We start from the raw sequence: 24,480 nt of genomic DNA, 5'->3' as shown, positions 1-24,480 counted from the left end.
ATTTCAATGGCTTCCAGATTTCAGAAAGGGAAAAATCAGTGCTGGACATTAAAAGCAAAGCACTGAAAAGCACTTTGTAGCCTGCAGTTTTTCACAATATTCCCACCACATTCACGCAATCTTTAAAACGTCAATACCAAACACGGTGAAAGCCAAAGAGTTAAAGCACAGCTAGTTTATCAACACCAAATGCCATCCTAAAGCTACTAACTTCCATCATATCATACAAAATGAACAAATACAGATGACAGCAGTAATTTTTAGACGTTTTATTCAAATGCGGAATTCCCACGACTCCAAGATCATGAGGAAAAGGATTCTGTGGGGGTACTGGGCCAAGTACTTCACAATGTAACCACACATGGCAGATTGGATCTAACCCACCATGAAAACAAAGGAGGCAAAAGGCAAATACTGTGGGCGCTGGAAATCTGAAATTAACACAATGCTGGAGAAAAATCATCAGGCCTGGCGGCATTGGCGGAGAGAGAGTGAGGAAGAGCATCAACATTGCAATACTGGTACAAATCTTTCAGAACTGGAGTCCTTCTCAACAGTCATACCAGACTTGAAATGTTAACTCTCTTTCTCTCTCCATTGGTGCTGCCAGAGTTTCGCTAACCTTGTGATTGTTTCATGAAAACAAAGGGATTCTCCTCCCTGAATAGTGTGTTGGAAATACCTGATGGCACTTCAAAAGTAGAACTTGAGTTTTATTTCAACAGTAAATGAACAAAACAAAGTGTGGAAGTTTGTGTTTACTGGGGGATGTGTTATGGGATAAAATGATCAAAAAGTCTTAGAAATGACCAATTTAAAAATTCTAATTACTTAAAATTATTCCAGATCCACTTCAAGAAAAAAAGATGGGCAATTTTCACAATCGGTGCTTTAAAACAATAGGAAGTTAACAGTGGAAGGGTGGGGAATGAGGGTGCTGTATCAAATGAAGAAAAGATGAGCAGGCACTTCGTACAACAACACACACACAAAGAAAACTACTAAACATACCTGAACAAGCTGGGTCTGTCCACAATGTTTAACGAGAAAAGTACTGATGGGATTGTTCATTACTAATCACCACCAAGAAAAGCAGCCACACAGGGCAGTATGAGGATTTCTCAGTAAGACTTTATTGGAAAGTAGAGTCTTTCAGAGATGGAGAGGTGGGCTCTTGCAATTTACTTGGTTACAACGTACCAATGTCACCTTCACCTCCTAACTACACTGATTCATCCAGTCCAGGTACCAGCATTTCAATACAAATGCACTTTGTAAAATGTGAGCACTGTGTGCAAAGTTAAAAATCACACACCAGGTGTATTTGGAAGCACTAGCTTTCAGAGTGCTGCTCCTTCATCAGGTGGTTGATGAGTATACGCCACAGCCACCTGAAGGAGCGGTGCTCCAAAAGCCAGTGCTTCCAAATAAACCTGTTGGACCATAACCTGGGGTTGTGCGATTTTTAACTTTGTCCACCCCAGTCCAACACCGACATCTCCAAATCATGACTCTCATTTTACATTTGTGAATAATTTGCAAGTTGTGATGGACAGAATGGTTAATAATAATCAGGACCATCTCTGGATGAAGGCTCTCCCTAATCTCACCAAACCTTTTCACAACCAAGTACTGGACATTGTTCTGACGTCAAACGGTTGGATATGGTTTGAAGAGTACAACATTTCCACCAATCTGACACAACATACAGAGGGTTAGACGTATTCTACGATCATCTTATTTAAAGTAAGGTGATCGAATAAATAAAGATAGCAGGTGAACTGGAAAAGAAGTGACTTCCAACTGTACAATGTGTCATAGTTTAAGTATCTGCGTAACTGTCCAATATTTGGTATTTCACATTTTCAATCTGCAATAAAGGAGAATCTAGGCAAGCTTCAACTTCCCTTCCAAATGGGTTCCAAGTAAGAACATGGAACTTGGCTCCATTTTTAAAGATTGACACACAGTTCACTGGCCCATTTGTGGTCTTTGGGTTTCAACTGCTGCTGCCAGCTATTTACTGTATCGTGTATGCTTTGGTCAGAGGTATTTGAGGTTTCCAAACAAGTTAGGGGACACCATGTTTCTTGGATATGCTGAGAAAGTGTACTGGGAGGTGGCCTGCTTCCTGACCAATACCAGCAAACCCACAATGTACTCCAATTTGTATTCAGACTGAAACAGCAGCAGCACACCAAAAAAAGCGCCAAGCTTTAAAAGGTGCAAACTGGCATCGACCCACCTGGCTTCAAACCTCTCTTCCCCCCCACCCCAACCAAATGCCTGACCAACTCCAGGCTGCAGTAAAAATTTAGATTCAGTAAACAAAAAATAATGGGGAACGTGTGTGTGTGTGCGCAAGGTGACATCTTTCAGTTCATCACTTGTGAACATTCCTACAGTACTGATCTTCATTAAAAACACAATCACCATGTGGCAGTAAGCAGAAATCCATGGAAATAGCTGCAAAGTCGCACGCCTGCCAGTAATTTTCTTCATTTTAAACATTTGGTTTGACTAATATCCTTGGACAAACTTCACCCATTCTTCACTCTCGATGCACAAGGACAAAGAGCCCCAGCAGAACAAGTACCGCATACTGAAAAAGAAATTAATAAAAGCATTAATAAAATAAAACATTCACAAAAGATTATTGGTGGAAACAGGATTCAATCAAGCTTACCTTAAATTTTGGATAGTCATTCATTAAAATGGTCACTATACCTATGTAAGGTACAAACCTGGAAAAGAAAGATTTTTGAAATCTGTTAGACAATAATCAAACAAACAACAGAAAAACCTAGCATCACGATACTGTTATCAAAATAACCTACGGTTTAAGATGTAGCCTCAGGAATAAGGGGACTGGTACTGAAGTGAGACTGACTGCAATTAACAGGAAGAGACAGCTGAATAGACAGTGACAAACAGGCTGGTTGGCCGAGTCCATAAATACTGTGGGGATTAATGAGAGATCATACTACTGTCAAATATGTTTGCTTACTAGAAAAAAGTAGCTTTACTCTAGATCCCACTGAAGGCATTCTGGGAGTTTAGCAACTTGGATCTTAAACTAGCCAGTGATTAATTCTCATCTGGTTACAACAGTCAACAGTGTGTATTTGTCTAGCTTATGTAATAAAACATGGAAGGTTTTTCACTTTACTTGAAAACTATAATTCCTATAAATACAATTAGAAAAAAAAACAGAATACTTGCAATCCAAAAATCTGTGAGAACAGAACCGAATATGCACAATTTCAAGTCAATTAATTATCAAGGTGGGATAGCAGTCATTTGGTATAAATTTCATACCGATGAGATTGTTGATGTAATCAAATGCTCATCACTTCACTGCAATGATATGTGATGTAAAACAAGTACAAAAATGGGCTGGAAAATTACTTTCAGGAGCAGGCTCTGCATCACTATTTAAGATTTCAGGGTACAAAACATTCACCAAAATGGACCAGAAAATTTAGATTCTCTCTCATCCTTCTGTATAAGTACTCTGCAAACTATACATGCAAACTTTAAAAACGATCTGCCTCAGTTGTTTGCCACTTTGCTAAATTTAAACTCACGAATCTGCAAACTATCATTTTAGAATTATCGTGCAAAGGATATCATTCAACTAGATTTGACATGTTTCAGGTTGTTACTTTGTAATCGGTAGCTGGCAGCTTCACATTTTATGATACTTCCCTGTATTTTCTGAAAACCAAGTATCACATTAACATATACAAAGGAATTTGAAAAATCACAAATACCCATCTATATTTATATTAATCCCTCATACTTCAATTTAGTGATATTGCCTATGCATTTCTCTAGAATATTTTACCACTCAAAATTGTTAACAGCCCACATATTTTTATTTAAGCGAAGGATGAAACTAAACCTTTTGGAGACCAGGTATACACCAGTATTGAGAATAAGCACAATAGGGCATACACTTAACATGGAGATTTCTCAAACCGAATGTCATTTGTTGGTGCAGGACAAGTAAACAGATCCGAATGGTTTAGAAAATGGAGTTCCAGGTTTGAGGCAACAATTTTATTTTCCAGGATCCAACATTTGTCACATCATAATTATATTTAAAAAGGAGGAATATTGTGTGCATTTTGGCTTTCAGTACTCTGGGAGCAACGACACTGCTCACGTAGTTTCACTGTGAACCCTCCCCGTCTACGTGCCGAGTCCAAACTTGCAAAACAAAAAACAGCTGCCCTGGTGACCATTTGAGATAGCACTCATTTAGCCAAGGCCTGAGATGTGGTAGCAGCCAACAGCACTGCTTACCTCTGCAATTTCCTTAGTGGTAGGTAAAACTCCGTTCAACTGGTAGTAACAAATCATTTGTATTACACACTGACAGCAACTCCAGGGTGCGTTGTAAAACCCATGCAACACAAGTACCTTTCAGTATTGTGTTATGCAAGTTACAGGGCAGTTAATATAACACATAGTAAAGACTCACCCCACACGACTGGAATTGTACTGCTAAAGAGTATACTCATAATCATTGCCTAGTACAATTGATCAAGGTTTCTGTGACTGTTACAGTCAATGATAATGTAATACAGCTCAACGTTTATGACGCATCATCCATGTTTAAAAAAAAACTACAGCTTTGGTGTATTGGTAAGTGCATGAAGCAAGTTATTATTGTTCTCAGCTTCTGTTCAATCAATTCAAGTTTATAGGAACAAGAGTTGTAATAAAAGGGCTGATTACAAGTTTGTTTGCTGTTGTACTGGCACACGTGCAATACACATTGTCTCTGGTGTTTCCATTCCATTCCAAAAAGAAACCTAACACTATGTTCACAATTGAACAGTTCCACACTCCCATGATTCAGATGTCAACAGAAGGAAGTAGATTCACTGCATTTTTTTATTTCTTTAATTTTGATCAAAGTGGGTTATTAAATATAGAAAACACGGGGAGGAGGTGGTATGGAGTAGCAAAGGAAAAGAGAAACAGCAAAATGCATTTCCTACTACGATTCCCTGTGCATTGCTGAACTGCTGCTTTTAAAATCTAAGTTCAGTGTTACACAGTTAGGAGCAGAGTAATTTACTCCCCTGACACTCAAAATGTATTCTGTGATAATAACTCCCCATTTAGCAAGACAGTCATGTTATTGCTACAAGAGGCAGAAATGAAATTTTACAAGTGACCCTCCAGTTAACAGCTCAGGTTTTCACTAAGTTTTTCTCTGACTCAATAAGGCACTTCCACCTAGTTATTTCTTCTTTTCATATAAAAAAAGGTGTAATTACAGAGGAGGAAAGCACTTTTAACTAAAGTGCTGGTCTAAAAAAAAAACTGAAGAAACTTCACGCGTGCCAGGAATGATAAAGTCAAGGCTTCTCTCCACATTTGGGCAAAAGAAAAAGGGGACAAATCAAACATTTGTCAGATAGATCTTATCCAGTAGGTTTCCTTGCCTATCAGTTGTTGTAATGCTAGGCAGCTATGGACCACCCACCCCAGACCTGGATGCCAATCACTGGGATCCAATTCAATTAAAGGCCAAAGAGGTCAGGAATCAAGTGAAGTTGTCATTCCGACAGTCACCATGTTAACTGAAGACAAAGACAAAGACAGTTAAGGTAAAACAGAACAGTATGTTATTCTACAAGTTAATCGATCACCTCAAACATGCTGCACTGTGAACATCAAAAATAAACTTTGTTGAAAACACAACACCACCATTTTCGGCACGGTGGCTCAGCATTTAGCACTGGTGCCTCACAGCACCAGGGACCCGGATTCAGTTCCAGCTTTGGGCGACTGTGTGGAGTTTGCACATTCTCCCAGTGTCTGCGTGGGTTTCCTTCGGGTGCTCCGGTTTCCTCCCACAGTCCAAAGATGTGCAGGTTAGGGTGAATTGGCCGTGCTAAGTTGCCCATAGTGTTCAGGGATGTGTAGGTAGGTGCATTAGTTAAGGGTAAATCGAGGGTAGTAGGGGAATGGGTCTGGGTGGGTTACTTTTCGGAGGGTCGGTGTGGACGTGTAGGGATGAATGGCCTATTTCCATACTGTAGGCATTCTATCAAATGATCAGTGCTACAAACAAAAACCCCTTGGACTAATCGGAGTTATCAATTTGCCTCTGTTCTAGAACAATGCTCTAATTATAGTATACTCTTGATTTTGCTGCAAAGGTGGCTCTGAATAAAGTTCAAACTATTGAATAATTCCAATTAAGTAGCATAAATAACAGTCTTATTTTAGATATAAAGTTTGTTTCCAATGTTAGCTGTGACAACAGACAGCTAATGGACAGTCAAAGATTAGCTGGCACCTTGTTCAGAGTTAGATATTCCTGATGATTATGACCATTGTAACTGCACAAGAGTAATTTAAGTCACATCTAAACATTACAACAATAACTAGGTCGTGAATATATAGATTGACCTTGTGTGAAAACTTGTGGTCCTTCCTACCTACTGGCACACATGACAGACTCTGGAAGTTTACATGGCCTTCGACATTTGCTCAAACCAGTCCTTCTTTGGGAACCATTTAGCCACCAGCCAGTGACAAAGGGGCCTATTAATAAGCATCTTCAGCCATGACAGGTAACACTGTCTCTTTTAATCCACCATTGATTGCCATGTTTGTGTTGCAACATACTCTTCAGCTGTCAGAATTTTAACAAATCGCACGCAGCTGAACTTATGAAACTAAGGGAATGTTAACAAACTGAACGACTAACAGTCCTGTTCATTTAATTTTGGAAAAACACCTTTACAACAACTTATATTTTTAGAGTGCCTTTAGATGTAATGCAAACGGTCCAAAGTACTTCATAGAAGCATAAAAAAAACTACAGTGAACCACATCTTAACATAGGACAGATGGTCAAAGGCTTGGTCAAAAAGGTGATTTTTAAATAGTAAAGGAGGAAAGTGAGACGTGACAGGGAGGTTTAGGGAAGATAATTTAAGAGTTAGGGGCCAAAGTAGCTGAAAGCACAGCCATCAACAGTGGAACAATTAAAATTAGGGATATTGGAGGCTGAACTACAGGACTATATTTTGAGAACTACTGGCATGCAAGAGATTCCAGACATTGGCCAGGATGCTGGGACACCCGTTGGAATACCGTCATGGGATATGTTATGTTCACCTAAAAAGGGTTGAACTTTAACATCTCATTCGAAAGACGACAGCTTAAACAACACTCCTGTAATACTATAGTGAGGTGTCAGTCTTGACTTTTGCGTACATATCTTGGAGTGAGGCCAACAGCAGAAAATGCTTGAATTATTTGGCAGGGAAGGCTGTGGAAATATAAACACACATCATTGACCCAAACATCACCTGGGGCTGCTCTGAGCCTATGCCCAAGCCTTCAAATAACAGGAAATTAAAGGACAATTCATTATTTACACTGAATAACCCACTATAAGGATTTGGTAAACAGTGGTAGCAAGATATTGGAACACCTTCATTACAACTGACTTCTGGATGCAAAATAATTAACTCAAAACCTCAGATGGGTCTTGTGAGACCATGAGGTTAACCTATCCATCCTCATACGTTTGCAGCCTTTGACAACTGATTGCACAAGCTTAAAGCTGGTTACACAGTTCCACCACAATCCTCCTACTGACTGGGTCAACATTCATCTGACTACTTTGACCATCTGACTGCAGCCAGAGAACTGCATTAATTGCTTCACGCCCCATTTATGTATTTGCCTTTGATGTCTCCCAAGGATTTATCTTTGGATGTCCATTGTTCATCCTCTTGGAAACGTCAAAACACAATTTCCCCATCACAAGCTGACAACACTCAGTTCTGCTTCACCAGCACCTCTTTTGACTTGTCTGCTGTCTACAAGGTGTCAGACTGTTTATTTGACATTCAGCCATGGACGAGCAGAAATTTCCTACAATTAAATATCAATCTTTAATCCACGTCACAAACCTCAGCATTAACTCCATCCCTCTCGCTGCCATGCAAACTCAAGCTCAATTGAAGTGTTCACAATCTGTGGTGTTCTCGACTTTGGTGGAAACACCATGCCACAGAGTAACACGATCACCGAAACTGCAATTTCCCCACCTCTAGCAGCACCCATTCCTGTCCATCTCAGCCCATCTGCCGCTGAACCCCTCATCCATGCTTTGCTCAAACTAAAAACCCTCCCTTATTCTACCCTCTGTAAACCTGAGGTAATTCAAAACCCCTGTGCTCACTGATCCACACTGGCTCAGAATTAAATAATTTCTTGACTCCAAAATTCTAAAACTTATTTTCAAGCAGCCCTCAGGATTCTCCTATCCAATCAGCAAAAGAAATGTTGCCTAGAATTCACCAATGGCTATTTGAGAAAGTTTGACAAATGAAGATTATTGTACTGGACATAATTTAAAATAGCTAGAGATAAAAAAAACTGTTCTTTTTCACTGAGGTTCAAGGAGGGCAGGAGTCTGATTGCCTACAGGAAGTGGGCAAGGCAACAACAGGTATATGGAAATTCATGGGGGTTTTTTCCAAGATAATTTGTTTCAATGTAAAGTTGAGTTGTACATCTCCAAGGTGTTAGTACTGTCACAACTATCAGTAACATGTACAATAGTGTCGATAGATTATAAACATCCTCTCAAGTATTTGCCTTCAGAAGCTACCTGGTAGACCTCTACTACACTCTGGGAATTTTCCATTTGGCTAAATTTGAATTGTGATCATGAAGCAGCTAAATGCTCTCACCCACTGATTTCAGACGAGCCTTTAATCGAGCACCCACTCTGCCTGCTTGGGTAGATGTAACAGATTCCAAGGCATTATTCAAAGAGGAATGGAGGAGTTATCCCTGATCTTTTGGTCAGTGGGCAGCATCAGGAGATCTGATGTTCACACTACAAAAAAAAAAAGGCACTATTCCGAAGTTGTGAAATGAGTAGCTTTTCCTTTTAAATTAAAAGGCTACATGCCATTTCCTCACCATGAGATATGTAGAGGGGTCACATGGATCTTTGCCTTGTTATTTGTTATATAACATAATTCCAATCTCTGTCTTGCCTTGGGGTGCACCCACTATTTACTTGATTTATAAAAGCCTAAGCTGCTACACAATTTCTCCATCTGAACTATCAGCCAGTCTTTCTTTCTACAAAACAGACTTGACTTATGCCACATAAAATTAGAAACATTTGCCCATGTTCTGCCGGTGGACATCATCTTAAATCTTCAGAAAAAGTACAAAGGATTGCTGAGAAAATGCCATGTTGGGGAACTTTTCATCTCGCACAAATCTTGAAGGAACAGAGAAGCTTGAAGAAAGGAAGAGGGGTGCAGGTCTAAATGTAGACATTCGTAGATGGAAGAAGCATGCAAACACATTGTGCCAGTTTCAACTAAATAAACCAGGTAACATACATTCTCTGGTTCATTCCTTAGGACAATGCCTCAAATAATCAGTCAACCTCCCAGAGTTAAATTTAAACAGAAAATGGCAATTAACTGTCAGTCATCCTCCAACTGCATCCTTGATGACAACACACTTACAAGAGTTCACATGCCAATCAATCAATATACTGTTCTCATAGTATATTTCCTCTTAACACTGACATTCTTGAGAATTGTCCTGATGAGTGCAACAAACCTTTTTTCACCAATACTCAGTTCTGTACTTTCAAATGATTTATAAGCACAAAAGGTATTTTTTTTCTTTTATTCTGAGGTCTGTAAAATAAATGGTGGTATATCGATTCACATTTCTTCTTGCATTGGATGAAGTCTCAGTGCTGCAGGACACCTATCAACACAAGCAGACCACAAAATAAATCTGAAACTCACCCACGCGCACGTCCCACTACATCTTTCTTCTCTAGCCAGTGTTGTCCCTGTTTGTACAAGCCTCGGTCATCAACAGAATTGTTGTCACCTTTCGTCAGAAATTTGATGTCTCCATTTTCCCTAATACAACAGTACATATAAGTTTTGTCACATGATTTTCACAATCTGCAAATTAAAAAAAAACTAGGAGGTGTGTGATGTATGAAACAGAACTTTTTAAATCAGTAGATTGGGCTAAAGAGCTTACATTTTTAATGAGATGACTAATGTTCCAACGCACTTTACAAGGGCGTTATCAAACAAACTCTGCTACCAAACCACAGAAGAGATTTTGGCTCAGGGTCAGTTTTACTGACGTCTTAAAGGAGCATGGAGAAATAGAAAGGCAGTGAGATTCAGGAAAAGAATTCCAGAGTTAGGGCCACAGCAGCTGAAGCATGGTTGCCCATGGTAAGGCGATGGAAATCAGTGACTTGCAAGAGTTGGAGGCCCGCAGTAATCAAAGCTGTATAGGACTTCATGGAGGTCATAAAAATAGAAAAGGTATTTAAAAAAGACACAAGTGATGCTTTATGAAAAACTTAAAATTTTTGTTTCAAATTAGCACATCAAGTAACAAAGAAGCATGTAAACTAAAATGGCAAAAAATCTAGTCGAAGGACTTTAGCTAAAGAGACTCCAATAGAAAATTGGAACAGTATAGATAAAAAGATATTGCCACAATACATAAACTCTCAAACAGAAAGCTTGAGAAACAGCAACTATGGACAGAGAAAGAGTTAAACTTTGAGTCCATAATGACTCTTCTTCAGAACTGAAAGGTGTTGGAATTTTTTTTTTATACATTTGACAGAGGCAAAGGTGGAGCAAGGGGACAGATGGTGTCAAGGCCCACTGCAAAAGATAAAGGTTTTGTTAATTATGGTGAAAGAGAAATAGTTGTATATTAAGATGGGAAGGGACAGAATAGGTTCTCTTCACTAACAGCAAAGTAAAGATGATACAAACAAGGCAATGGAGGGGATAGTAAGTAAAATGGAGAATAGACATCTGCAATCAGTTGCTGAAGTTATAGAATTGAACAGTTACCTCAAGGCTGGAAAGTGCAAGTGGTGACTGAGATGTTATTCCTGGAGCTTGAATTGTGCTTTGTTGGAACACTGCAGCAAGCCCAGGACAGAAATGTTAGCATGCGAGTAAGGTGGTTTACTGAAATGGGAAGCAATTGGGAGGTCTGGGTCATTTCCTACAGATGTAGCAGAGATAGACTCTAAAATGTCAGATAGTCTGCCTTTGGTCTTGAAAGAAACAAAACATGGCTTCACTTGGAAGATGTGTACGTGGCCTTGGACAGTGAGGAGGAAAGTTGTACACCTTCTGAAACTGCATGGTCATGTATCATGGGGGAGTGAGGAAGTACTGGAGGAGTGGATCATGGGGAACTGCCCCTGTAGTATGCTGACAGTCCAGGAGACAGGATGATGTTTGGTAGGGACATGCTCCCGGAGGTGGTGGAAATGATGGAGGATGATCTTTTTAATGCAGGGACTTGTAGATGGAGTGGAAGGAGAATGGAAATCCTATTGTTGTTCTGGGAATGGCAGGGGAAGAGTAGGGGCCCTGTCAACTACAATGGGTGGGGAATACTTAGCTGAGGAGAACGGCAATGTTACAGGCAACCCGGTGAAAAGTGGCATTAGAACAGAGGAACCTAGAGGTACAGGTACATAATTCTTCAAAGTTTGCATCAAATATAGACAGGGTGGTTAAAATGCTAAAACACTTGCCTTCATTACTCAGGAAGAGTATAGGAGTTGGGAAGTCATGTTGAGGTTGTACAGGACATTGGTGAGGCATCTTCTGGGATACTGTGTCCAATTCTGGGTAGCCCTGTTATAGGAAGGATATTAAGCTGGAGAGGGTTCAGAAGAGATTGACCAGGCTGTTGCTTTTATAGGAGGTTTGAGTTATAAAGCAAGGCTGGGACCTTTTTTTCACTGGAGCATAGGGGTTCGAGAGATGACCTGATAGAAGTTTATAAACGAATGAGAGGTATAGATAGAGTTAACGATAGTTGTCTTTTACCTAGGATGGGGGATTTCAAGAAGGGGGGCATATTTTTAAGTTGAGAGGAGAGAGATTAAAATAAAAACACACGAGGTGCATTTTTTTTTAAAAACAGAGTGTGGTTTGTGTGTGGAATGAAATTTGAGGAAGTGGAGGATGTGGGTACAATTACAACATTTAAAAGACATTTGGATAAGTACACAAATAGGAAAAGGTTTGGAGGGATATGGGGCAGGAGCAGGCAGACGAGACTAGTTTAGTTTGGGATTATGTTCTGCATGGATTGGTTGGACTGAAGGGTCTAGTTCCGTGCTGTATGACTGTGTGACAGTGACCAAGAAACTGTGAGAATGAAATTTCTGAAGAAGGGCTTATACCCGAAACGTCGATCTTCCTTCTCCTTTGATGCTGCCTGACCTGCTGCGCTTTTCCAGCAACACATTTTTAAGCTCTGATCCCCAGCATCTGCAGTCCTCACTTTCTCCTAGAATGAAATGGAAGCCTTGCAGGAAGCAGGATGTGAGGTGGTGTAGCTGAGGTACCTGTGAGGGGTGTGGACTTGGGTGGATATTAGTTGGCAGCCTACTCTCAGAAATGGAAACAATGAAGTCAAGAAAGGGAAGAGTCAGAGGTGGACCAGGTGAAGAGGAGAGAAGAATGGAAATTGGAAGCAAAACTGATGAAATCTTTCTAATTCTGGACATGAACAGGAAGCAGCATTAAAGACAATGTATTAGAGAAAGTAGGAAGAGAAAGGGGTAAAATCAGTTATCATGCCCATGAACATTATACAGGAAAACTCCTTTGGAATGGGCAGGAAGGATAACTAACTTACCCACAGTTAAACTATCCTGCTCTGCAATGCACTAAGCAGTCTAGAGGTGGTAGCTCAAGTAAAGCAATACTTTAAACAATGACATCCTGTTTACAAGCCATCAGATTCCTGCTATAGAAACACGTACTTCTCGTGAATTTTCAGCACTCTGTGTACTATTGGAATTTCTCGTCCTTCAATTCTGAAAACCACAATCTCGCCAACTCGGATGGGATCTTCTATGCGGTTGGTCAGGAACAGAAGGTCACCTCTGTGGAAGGCAGGTTCCATACTCCCACTGAAATGAGAGAGATAATATCAGATTATCAGTTGGTGCTTTTCAGCTGAGAAAGGCAAGGGTCATTTCACAGAATACAGAGATGAAATCAAAGTTTCAAAGATTGCTTTCAACCCACATTACAAGGGAACACCCATCACATCAGTATTAGCTTGGCTTTGGTGCATTGTCAGATTAGTATGTTAATTCCTCGAATGGATCATCACTAACTCTCACACTTAATAAATGTCAGTGGATTACAATGAGCAAAACCACTGGCCCAGAATCCATTTGCCAGTCTGTTGTCAAATAATACTGTAGAATCATAATGAGTTAATTAGGATTGGTGGTTTATTCAAAGATGACGGTTTCTACAATGCTGACCACTTAGCATAAATTATACATTAGTCACTCAAACGGCTTGCACATTGAGTCAAACATATTTAATAACTGAAAATGCTGGAGAAACAGCAGGTTAGAAAACAGTTGTCAAGTCAGCATTTCACATTGATGATCTTTACTCATTGACCTGAAACATTAACACTGGCTCTGTCTTTCCACAGAGGCTGCCTATTATACTGAATACTACCTGCATTTTGCGTTACTATTTATTCTATGCTTATTTGGGTTCATTATACCCCTCTATAAGCGGAGATCAGATACACGCACCTGGCTTATTAGCACCACCAACTGACCCAGAGACTTCAGTCCCTATGCTTTAGGACATTATTGAACATTATTCTGCTGTTTTCATCCTGACAAGGATCTACACACAACAACTTCCCTTGCCACTACAAGAGGTGCAAAACCTGCACCCACATCCAAGGACCCAAAGGATCCTTTCACATTCGGCAAAGATGTTCTGCACATCACCCAAACACCTCATCTACTGTGTCTGTTGCTCTCAATGTTGTCTCCTCTACACTGGGGAGACAGGGAACATCTCTGGGATACACACACCAAACAACCCTCCTGCCCTGTGGCGGACTAGTTCAACTCCCCCTCCCACTCCACCAAGGACACGCAAGTCCTAGGCTGCCTCCACCAGCAAATTCTAGCCACCCAATACCTGGAGGAAGAACATCTCATCTTCTGCCTTAGGACCACATGGCATCAATGTCGATTTCACCAGTTTCCTCATTTTCACCACATCTCCCCTCACCTCACCTCAACCCAGATCCAATCCTCCAACTCTGCACTGCTGCTTTGAACTGTCCCACCTGCCCACCTTCCTTCCCATGTACCCACTCCACCCTCTGCTCTAACTGTTCACCATCACCCCCCCACAGCTACCTTCCCCCCAGCCCCACCCATTTACTTATCTCTCACCACCCCCCCGCCCACCCCCCACATTCCTGATGAAAGGCTTATGCCCAAAACGTCGACTCTCCTGCTCCTCTGATGATGCCTGACCTGCTGTGCTTTTCCAGTGCCACCCTTTTCGACTCTGATCTCCAGCATCTGCAGTCCTCACACTCTCCTACATTACAGAGTGTAAACCTACATATTTTAAGTTAAACAGTACTTAACTGCAACCTGAAATTATTCACAAAACTGGAAGAACTCCAAGAACACTCTCTATAACTACTAACCTGGGGAGAAAAGGACACAGGTTTCAAAATTGTAGTTCCACACTGAATAACGGTGCAATATAGTAATTTTTCCAGGAAAGAGATAATTTACTATTCATTTCCTGGCTAATTATCAAGGGAAATGATATATATCTACTGTGTTAAGACATCACTGTAGGGAATAAATGTGACAGTTCATTACTTCCAGGTTTATACAGCCATTGTCAATTTACAATTTAATTTGTAGATTCTGTTTTGTAGATACATTAAGTAGTCTGATTTGAAGGTGCCGGTGTTGGACTGGGTTGGACAAAGTTAAAAATCACAACACCAGGTTATACTCCAGCAAGTTTATTTGGAAGCACTAGCTTTCGGAGTGCTGCTCCTCCACAGCCACCTAGTGAAGGAGCAGCGCTCTGAAAGGTAGTGTTTCCAAATAAACCTGGACTATAACCTGGTGTTGTGCGATTTTTAACTAAGTCGGCTGAGACATTCAGTATTGACAATCATTGTACTGCAACAGTTACTGCTGCATACGTACAGCATTTAAAATAAAGTAGCAGAAAATGAGGACTGCAGACGCTGGAGATCAGTCACAAAGCGTGGTGATGGAAAAGTACAGCCGGTCAGGCAGCATCTGAGGAGCAGGACAGTCGACGTTTCGAGCATAAGCTCTTCATCAGGAATGTCTTCATTCCTGATGAAGAGCTTATGCTTGAAACGTCAACTCTCCTGCTCCTCGGATGCTGCCTGACCGGCTGTGCTTTTCCAGGGACGCTGTTTGACTTTAAAATAAAGTAGTAGAGCCTCAGCCGAGAAGGGAAAGGAACTCGTGTTTATACGTCACCATATCACCTCTGAGCTTTGCAACTAACATTTTGAATTACAGGCGGTAACTTAATAGCAGAATTCCACGAATTATGTAACATCTCAAGCAGAAGATGCCAGAACATTGATGAAAGCATCGAAAAATGTCGAAACGATCTGCCCACAGTGAGGTTTACAACCACAACGTTCTGACCCGAGGGCACTATCGATCAAGCCAAGATGGAACAGGATTTGAAGCACATCGAGATATGAACAGACTGTCTGCAAACATGGATTTTTTTTTTAAAAAAAGGAACACTTCACTCTTGGTTGTTAAAACACAGCAATGTCTCACAGCCTATAGATCAATGAGATATCACAGTATCTTCCAGCTTAGTGGGCAGCCAGTCAATTGGCAGTGACAACCTTTTGGAAGCTGTTCAACTGAACCCCTCTCTATCTGAAAAACAACAGTACTAGATTTCTATTCATAATCGATGCCTGAATTTTTATATCTGTCCTCCTGTAACCTAACAGAATCTGTTGATCATCAAGAATGCAGAAGTCAGGCTGGATTCTGTAGGCATGTTACAGCGGTGAGTGCATGTTGAGGAAGGATGTCCAGACTATCCCTTTTGACAGATTTGGAGATCTGAAGAATCATTTACAATTCAAACATGAAAGGAAGAACAGATGTTCACTTACCTGAGCACAACTACAATTGGACTTTCACTCCCAGTCAGAACCATCAATCCTTTCCAGATCATCAGTGCAGAAGACACAATCATACCAAAATTCAAGACCTGATAGTATAACTGGAACAAGAATCATTTAATTAGGCAACCCAATATTTCTTGTAAAGATCATTCACATTTCACCATAGTTATAATAATGCAAACAGGGAGAGCAAAATCTCAGCTGCAATGGGAACATCAAACTCACCGAATTTTCAAACTAAACACACCTGGAAAAGCTGCCTTTGTCACTAACCACATCCTTCCAAGAGAACAGACGACTATGACACAGTGGAAACTTGAAAGGGTACAGCACCAATAGTTAGTGCACGACTAATTTTGAAGAGCAGAGATAAAAATAATGAGAACTAAAAAAACCCAAATTAATTATGGTCAAATTAGATTTACATAATAATCAGAAAAAACTTAAAACCCATGATAATTATTCGTTAAAAGTTAGACATGTAATTGAATGTTAAATTTCAAAGCACAGTCTCCAAGACTTTGCCCAAAGGCACATTAACTGTAGGCAGAGCTGGTCTTGGACTCCTCCAAAGTCAAACTCCATTGCGCAGCAAGGTAGTACAGGACAGCAATGCAGTAATGACACATTTCTTAGTTTCTCCCAAGGTTTCACTTTCTATTGAGAATATTGAATTTTTCAAAGTAAATGATCAATAACTTACTGAAATAGAATCACATCACATGGTATATTAACTGGTGTTCACACATATCACTGCTTCCAAATCATCTTTAATTTAAAACAATTTACTACACGTGTCACCTGGACAGTGTTAAATCATATGATTGATACAATACTCTGTTGGGGGTTGGGGGGGGGGAGAACACAAGCTTTAGTAGGCTGGTTCAAGTGCTACTAAAGGGGAAATGCTCAGGAAGACTTGCCTATCAAAAACGTCAGAGTAGATGCAGGTCAGGATTCCCTTCTTATGGAAAACCTGTAGTAGCTCTGCCTTAGTTTGAAGCAGCAGAAACAAGCAAGGAAATTATGGATCACAGGGAGACACTACCTCCTGAGCTAGAAACAGAGCTAATTAATACAATGGAACCCTGTCTCACTGAGCCAGCAAGCAGAGATGAAATTTGAAGAAACCCAGACAAAAACAGTCAAAAAATAAACTATGGCTAGATTTTCTGTGATCAAACCAACAGTAACCCAGTGGTTCGAGAATGGCTGCAGAATTCTATGGTTATTTGCTCAGTAACAGATGAATGGCACACCACCCTGTAGGACACTGGGACCTGTGTGAACAGTGTAAGCAAGTGGACATTCCTTTAACCAGACTAAAGAAATATTAAGGAGCAGTGTAGAGCCTGCACCAGAGACTGCAGGAAAGAATCAGAATTCAACCTCAAATCAGATGGAGGGAGAAATGCAGGCTGTCCCTTTTCTCTTGGTTCAACAAAAACATTTTATTAAAGACACTTTCATCGATAATTAAAAGTTGAAATCAGATTTCACACTGGTTAATGTTAATTCTCAGTCCCAGAGAGGTTGTTAGAGTAATTAAGACTGATAGTGCTGTTAAAAAGATTTTGGACTGAATGCTCTGATGTACAGTTTGTTCTGATATAACACGATAGTTCTGTTCCTGTGTAATCACGCGTTATAAGAAAATCAGGTGATAGCAGCACCATTTAAACTAATGGGAACCAAATTCATGTTATAGCCAAGACAGGTGAGGAAAGTTGGCATACTACAAATAACAGTCTAAATTCTTCTATTCTGTTATAGCCAATTCATGCAGAAGAAACGAACGTTCTTACAGAACTGACTATAACTGATGCGGTGAGTTAAGTCCAACCATGATGCCAGGACAGGGATTTCACAGCATCTCATATTTGAACAGACAGTCAGAGGGAAGATGTGATTTTTGTGCAGCAAATGGGAACAAAAATCTTGGGACTAGATTTTTACATTCAATAGCAATTGCAGTCCAGTTTTGCATAAATAATAAGATGGCTGGTAGCCTTACTAGTGTACATCAAAAACTGGCCTTGATATATAAAAGTCTAATTTAAGCTAGTAGGTGGGCTATCAGAAGGAAAATACTGATAAAGCAGCTGGATTGTCGTAAAAATTAATCTGGTTCACTAATAACCTTCAGGAAAGGGAACCTGGCACTCTTAAGCAGCCTGGTTTGCACCTGACTTCTATCAACATAACGTGGTTGGATCAGAGCCCTGAACTGTGCACTAAATGAACTGCAACTCGAAGCAACTACAGACATAAACACTCTAACTTGGGACAGGCAAAACATGTGACCATTTCACCCTTACCAAAAAAAATTAAATTTTAAAATCAGCTGTCACTTGTACAAATACACATTTTGTTAAGCACTTGAATGATTCCTGGCTTCTTTTCAAAACCTGCACTCATACAGCTGCTAACAGAAAATTTCCCTTGATAATTCAGCCAGGCGGCACTCAAAATATTTTCACACTCAAACAAGGAATTCAATACACAGATTTATTGTAGCAGCAGATATCATTCTCTCTACTTTAAACTACCCATGTACAACAATGCAATAGAACAATACAATTTGTGCAGGGAGACATTTGTCTAGGGCCAGAAACAGTGGTCAGCAGGCAGGGGGAAATGAGAAGATCTTGCTGTGTTTCTGTGCACAGAAAGAATGCAATAACCAACACTGCTATAGATCAAAACCTATTTGTCCACTTAGTGATGGAGTCTGCACTGGTTGAAAACAATGGGCCAGAGAGCTGCGTTGCAGATCTCTAACTCTTATGAGTATGACTTTTGTATTTAATATGCAGCATAGTGGTGAGGTGACCAGTAATCCAGAAGTCCAGGGTAATGCTTTGGGGACTTGATTCAAAACCCCCACACCAGTTAGTAGAATGTGAATTTAGCTAATAAATCTGGAATTGAAAACTGAGCTCAATAATGGCAAATGAGAATTACTGTATTGTTGTAAAAACATCTGATTCACAGATGCTCTCGAGAGAAGGAAATCTGACATCTCTACGTAATCTAGTCTACATGCAATTCCAGAGCAACATCATCATTGACTCATAACTGCCTTGTGAAATGGCCAAGCAAGTCACCCAATTTGAGGGATACTGGAGCTAGGCAACAAACACAACTTGCCAGAAGTGAAGCGTGGTGCTGGAAAAGCACAGCCAGTCAGGCAGCATCTGAGGAGCAGGAAAATCGATGTTTCGAGCACAAGCAGTTTCTTGATGAAGGCCTTATGCCCAAAATGTTGATTCTCCTGCTCTTTGGACGCTTTTAACCGGCTGTGCTTTCCCAGCACCACTCTCTTCGACTCTGAACTTCAGTATCTGCAGTCCTCACTTTCTCCTTGCCAGAGGTGCCTTCAACCAATGCAAAGAAAACTCTTAAAAACTCAGTTGATTTATGGTCAGATGAGAGCATCAGAACAATAACAGAACAAGTTCTCTCAGCATTGCATTTTGACAACTGAGAACCAAATGAGGAAGCCATCCACCCAAGTCAAGTCCACACTAGCGAAACTATGCTCAGAACTTGTAACAATTGACCTGCTGACATCACCTCCCTTGGTAGGAATACAAAGCTTATTCCAACTCTCAACCTACACTGAAGGACCAGATCAGTCAAAACTCCAAAATATAAATCAGACATCCACCTATCCATTGTTAAGGCCACTCGAGGGTGCGATTTGTTAGGAGCAATTGCAATACAATATGTAGGACACCGAAAGCGTTGCATAAAGAGAGAGTTGGACCAAGGAACCAGAGTTTGGAGATTGGCAGCAAAGGCACTAAACACATGGTATTGAATCAGGAGCTGGTGGGAGTGTCCCAGAAGGTAAAGTCACTATATAAATGCAGAGGTAACCCCAGAAGCCTATGGATGTGTGGAGGACAGTAAAGTTGCTATACAAATGCAGATGTCGTCCAGTGAGTGTATGCGGGTCCGCAAAGCTGCTATACAAATGCAGAGGTCGCCCCGAGAGCCTGTGGGAGTGTGCAGGTCCGTAAAGTCGCTATACAAATGCAGATGTCTGCCCAGAAGCCAGTGGGAGCGTGGAGTACGCAGAAGTCTCTATGTAAATGCAGTGGTCGCCCTGCCCTGGGAGCTGATGGGAGTGTGGGTCCAGGTCGAGCAAGGGCCTGGTTTAAGCGGAGCCGCGGGCGCGGGCGCGGGCGCGCCCCGGGGAGACGCACCTGCCGCTTGTTCATCCGCCGGACATCATTGAGGAAATCCAGCGACATCATCCTGAGCACCGGCTCCGCTCTCGATCATGGGCGAGCGGCAGGGTGAGGGAGAAAAAAAACCAAGCCACGGAGCCTCCAACCGCCGACACTCGAGCTACCGGAAGCTCAGGCTCCACTGGAAGTCTAGGCCTCACCAGGAAGGCGTCGCGCCGCCCTCTGGGAGATTTAAAGGGACACTCCCCTCCAGCAGCCAGCTCCCTGTCCAATGAGGGACTGCCAGGTTTTCTGGTCCAGAGCTGCCAAGTAGCCTTAGGTCACTCATTCATTAAAATGGGCTTAGAGTCAGAGAGATGTACAGCATAGAAACAGACCCTTCGGTAAACCTTGTCCATGCCGACATGATATCCTAAATTTAATCTAGTCCCACCTGCCAGCACTTGGCCCATATCCCTCCAAATCCTTCCTATTCATATACCCATCCAGATGCCTTTTAAATGCTGTAATTGTACCAGCCTCCACCACTTCCTCTGGCAGCTCATTTCATACACGTACCACCCTCTGCGTGAAAATGTTGCCCTTAGGTCCTTTTTAAACCTTTCCCCCGGGGTGGCACGGTGGCACAGTGGTTAGCACTGCTGCCTCACAGCGCCAGAGACCTGAGTTGAATTCCCGCCTCAGGCGACTGACTGTGTGGAGTTTGCACATTCTCCCCGTGTCTGCGTGGGTTTCCTCTGGGAGCTCCGGTTTCCTCCCACAGTCCAAAGATGTGCAGGTCAGGTGCATTGGCCATGCTAAATTGCCCGTAGTGTTAGGTGAAGGGGTAAGTGTAGAGGTATGGGTGGGTTATGCTTCGGCGAGTCGGTGTAGACTTGTTGGGCTGAAGGGCCTGTTTCCACACTGTAGGTAATCTAATCTAATCTAAACCCTAAACCTATGTCCTCCACTCTGGGGAAAAGGTCACCCCTCAGCCTCCGACGCTCCAGGGAAAACAGCCACAGCCTATTCAGCCTCTCTCTGCAGCTGAAACCCTCCATCCCTGGCAACATTTTTGTAAATAGCTTCTGAACCTTTTCAAGTTTCACAATATCCTTCCTATCGGAGGGAGACCACAATATTGCACACAGTATTTCAAAAGTGGCCCAACCAATGTCCTGTACAGCTGCAACATGACCTGCCAACTCCTACATGCAATTCTCTGACCAATAAAGGAAAGCATACCAAATGCCTTCTTCACTATCCTATCTACGTGTAACTCCACTTTCAAGGCACTATGAACCTGCACTCCAAGGTCTCTTTGTTCAGCAACACTCTCCAGGACCCTACCATGAAGTGTATAAGTTCTGAAAATGTGTTGCTGGAAAAGCGCAGCAGGTCAGGCAGCATCCAGGGAACAGGAGAATCGACATTTCGGGCATAAGCCCTTCTTCCTGAAGAAGGGCTTATGCCCGAAACGTCGATTCTCCTGTTCCCTGGATGCTGCCTGACCTGCTGCGCTTTTCCAGCAACACATTTTCAGCTCTGATCTCCAGCATCTGCAGACCTCACTTTCTCCTCAGTGTATAAGTTCTGCCCTGCTTTGCCTTTCCAAAATGCAGCACCTCACATTTATCTAAATTAAACTCCATTTGCCACTCTTTCGCCCTTTGGACCATCTGATCAAGATCCTATTGTTACTCTGAGATAACCTTCTCCACTGTCCACTACATCTCCAATTATGGTGTCATCTGCAAACTTACTAATTATACCTCCTATGCTCACGTCCAAATCATTTAAATAAATGATAAAAAGCAGCGGACCCAGCACTGATCCTTGTGGCACACCACTAGTCCCAGGCCTCCAGTCTGAAAAGCAACCCTCTACCACCCTCTGTCTTCTACCTTTGAGCCAGTTCTGTATCCAAATGGCTAGTAGTTCTGCTAAAACGCGGTTGTTCTGTTCTCATGCAATCCTGTGTTAGAAGAAAATGGGCGGCACGGTGGCACAGTGGTTAGCACTGTTGCCTCACAGCGCCAGAGACCCGGGTTCACTTCCCGCCTCAGGCGACTGACTGTGTGGAGTTTGCACGTTCTCCCCGTGTCTGCGTGGGTTTCCTCCGGGTGCTCCGGTTTCCTCCCACAGTCCAAAGATGTGCAGGGTCAGGTGAATTGGCCGTACTAAATTGCCTGTAGTGTTAGGTAAGGGGTAAATGTAGGGGTATGGGTGGGTTCGCTTCGGCGGGTCGGTGTGGACTTGTTGGGCCGAAGGGCCTGTTTCCACACTGTAATGTAATCTAATCTAATCTAATGTAAAATCATGTAACAGCAGCACCAATTAAACTAGTGGGGCCGGAATCATGTTATAACCAATACATATTTAAAACTTTGTGCTTTAGAAACAGTGTCCCCAATTCATCAATTGTGTTATGGTGAATTTGTGTTAACAGAACATGCAATATAGCAGAATGACCTGTATTCCATGTGAATAACCTTGCTAATATATCTACCATGAGGAACTTTTTCGAATGCTTTACTGAAGTCCATATCGATCATGTCCATCGCTCTGTCCTTATCAATCCTCTGCATTACTTCTTCAAAAAAACTTAATCAAGTTAGTAAGACACAATATCCTACACACAATTTGCTTATGCAAATGGCTGAGATTATTTTGTTTAGAAGTTACAACTTGCCACTTAAAATCCCCCTTTTTTATTTGAAAAAGAAATACTTTTCATTTTCCTCAGCTTGCATTTTGTTATAAAGTTCAATACATCTCTCACCCGGATTAGTAATAAAAAACCTGGAGTATTAAAGAATTTTTCATGAACAGCCCCTTTGCATCTTGTAGGAGCAAATTATTGTAGATGCTGGAATCTGTACTAAAAACAACAAATGCTGGAGAGCACAGTGAGTTAGGCAACATCCATGCAATCTTTTACCCCTAATCTCAAGTAACTCTTTGATGTTTAGTCACTATCCTAAGGCAGGAGAACCGCCAGTCACTATTGAGCATAGCAAGCTCCCTCCAGCAACAACGTGCTGAATCTTTATTTGTGATGCTGACTGAGTATAATACCGGACTGGACACTATGGATAACACCAGGCAGAGTATATAAACAGAGTCAAGAACAAAAACTGCCGGAGAATCTCAGCAGATCTGGTAGCATCTATGGAGAGAGATCAGAGTTAATGTTTCAGGTCCAGTAACCCTTCCTCAAGAGAGAGTACAGAATGTTCTGTTTTTGGAAGGACATCAAATTGTTAGTGACTTTCACAACCCCCTTTGCTGATCCATTTGTTTAATTCAATTTTGTGCCTTGAATATGGATTTCAGTTGAAATGACCTGCTGTTTCCTTCTGTAACCAATCAGTATCTCAATATTTTATCAAAAAGAAACACACATAATCTGAAATGAAAGCAGAAAATGCTGGATAGACAATGCAGGTCCAGACCACATCTGAGCAGAGAGGGAACAAGTTGTAGAGTTTGCCTGTTGCTGCTGTACTGAGGGATCTGGGTGCACGTGAATCACAAACGTTAGTATGTGCATACAGCAAGTAATCAGGAAGGCAAAGGGAGTCTTTATTGCAGGCGGGGGGTGTGGTATTAAAGTCGGGAATTCTGGCTCTGGTAAGATCGCAGCTAGATTAATAGAATCCCTACAGTGTGGAAACAGGCCCTTCGGCCCAACAAGTTCACACCAACCCTCCGAAGAGTCACCCATACAGACCCATTCCCCTACCCTATTATCATATATTTACCCCTGACTAATGCACCTAACCTACACATCCTTGAACAGTATGGGCAAGTTAGCATGGCCAATTCACCTAACCTGCAAATCTTTGGATTGTGGGAGGAAACCAGAGCACCCGGAGGAAACCCACGGGGAGAACGTGCAAACTCCACACGGTTGCCCGAGGCTGGAATCAAACCCGGGTCCCCTGACACTGTGAGGCAGCAGTGCTAACCACTGAGCCACCGTGCCACCCCTGTTGTGTCCTGTTCTGGTCTCCTTACTTAAGGAGACAGGTACATCCATAGAAAGCAGCTCAGAGAAGTTTCAAGAGATGGTTTCAGATTGGGCTTGTATTTACTGGTTTAGAAGAATGAGAGGTGATCTCTTTGGAATTATGTAAGATTCTGAGGACAATTAACAGATTGGAAGCTTAGAGGATGGTTGCTTCTTGTCTGGGGGAGTCTGGAATTGTTCAAAAATAAAGGACTC

At 41.7% G+C, this 24,480-nt stretch overlaps 1 protein-coding gene across 1 annotated transcript; it reads right to left on the bottom strand.

Annotated features, from left to right (window-relative positions):
* Window positions 1–254: 254 nt before the first annotated feature.
* On the bottom strand, window positions 255–20,452 carry sec11a (SEC11 homolog A, signal peptidase complex subunit). The gene is made up of 6 exons (XM_043680569.2): window positions 20,289–20,452; window positions 16,066–16,175; window positions 12,854–13,003; window positions 9,825–9,944; window positions 2,687–2,744; window positions 255–2,602 (listed from the first exon to the last, which is right to left on the bottom strand). The coding sequence occupies exons 1-6, from the start codon at window positions 20,337–20,339 to the stop codon at window positions 2,552–2,554; spliced, it is 540 nt and encodes a 179-aa protein (XP_043536504.1). The 5' UTR covers window positions 20,340–20,452; the 3' UTR covers window positions 255–2,551.
* Between the last annotated feature and the right edge of the window lie 4,028 nt (window positions 20,453–24,480).

This window comes from Chiloscyllium plagiosum, unplaced genomic scaffold (genome assembly GCF_037043375.1).
Source record: "Chiloscyllium plagiosum isolate Xiang-an unplaced genomic scaffold, Cpla_swu_hap1 HiC_scaffold_42, whole genome shotgun sequence".
Lineage (NCBI taxonomy): Eukaryota > Metazoa > Chordata > Chondrichthyes > Orectolobiformes > Hemiscylliidae > Chiloscyllium > Chiloscyllium plagiosum.
Note: the sequence above shows the minus strand (reverse complement) of the source record. Positions and strands in the feature narration are given on the sequence as shown.

What these genes read in the sequence shown, in the direction of transcription:
- sec11a (XM_043680569.2), bottom strand. Translation starts at nt 20,339, where the DNA reads ATGATGTCGCTGGATTTCCTCAATGATGTCCGGCGGATGAACAAGCGG. An exon ending in CCAATTGTAGTTGTGCTCAG is followed by an intron (nt 13,004 to 16,065) that starts GTAAGTGAACAT and finishes CTCTCATTTCAG; the next exon opens with TGGGAGTATGGAACCTGCCT. An exon ending in GTGCTGAAAATTCACGAGAA is followed by an intron (nt 9,945 to 12,853) that starts GTACGTGTTTCT and finishes CTGTTGTATTAG; the next exon opens with GGAAAATGGAGACATCAAAT.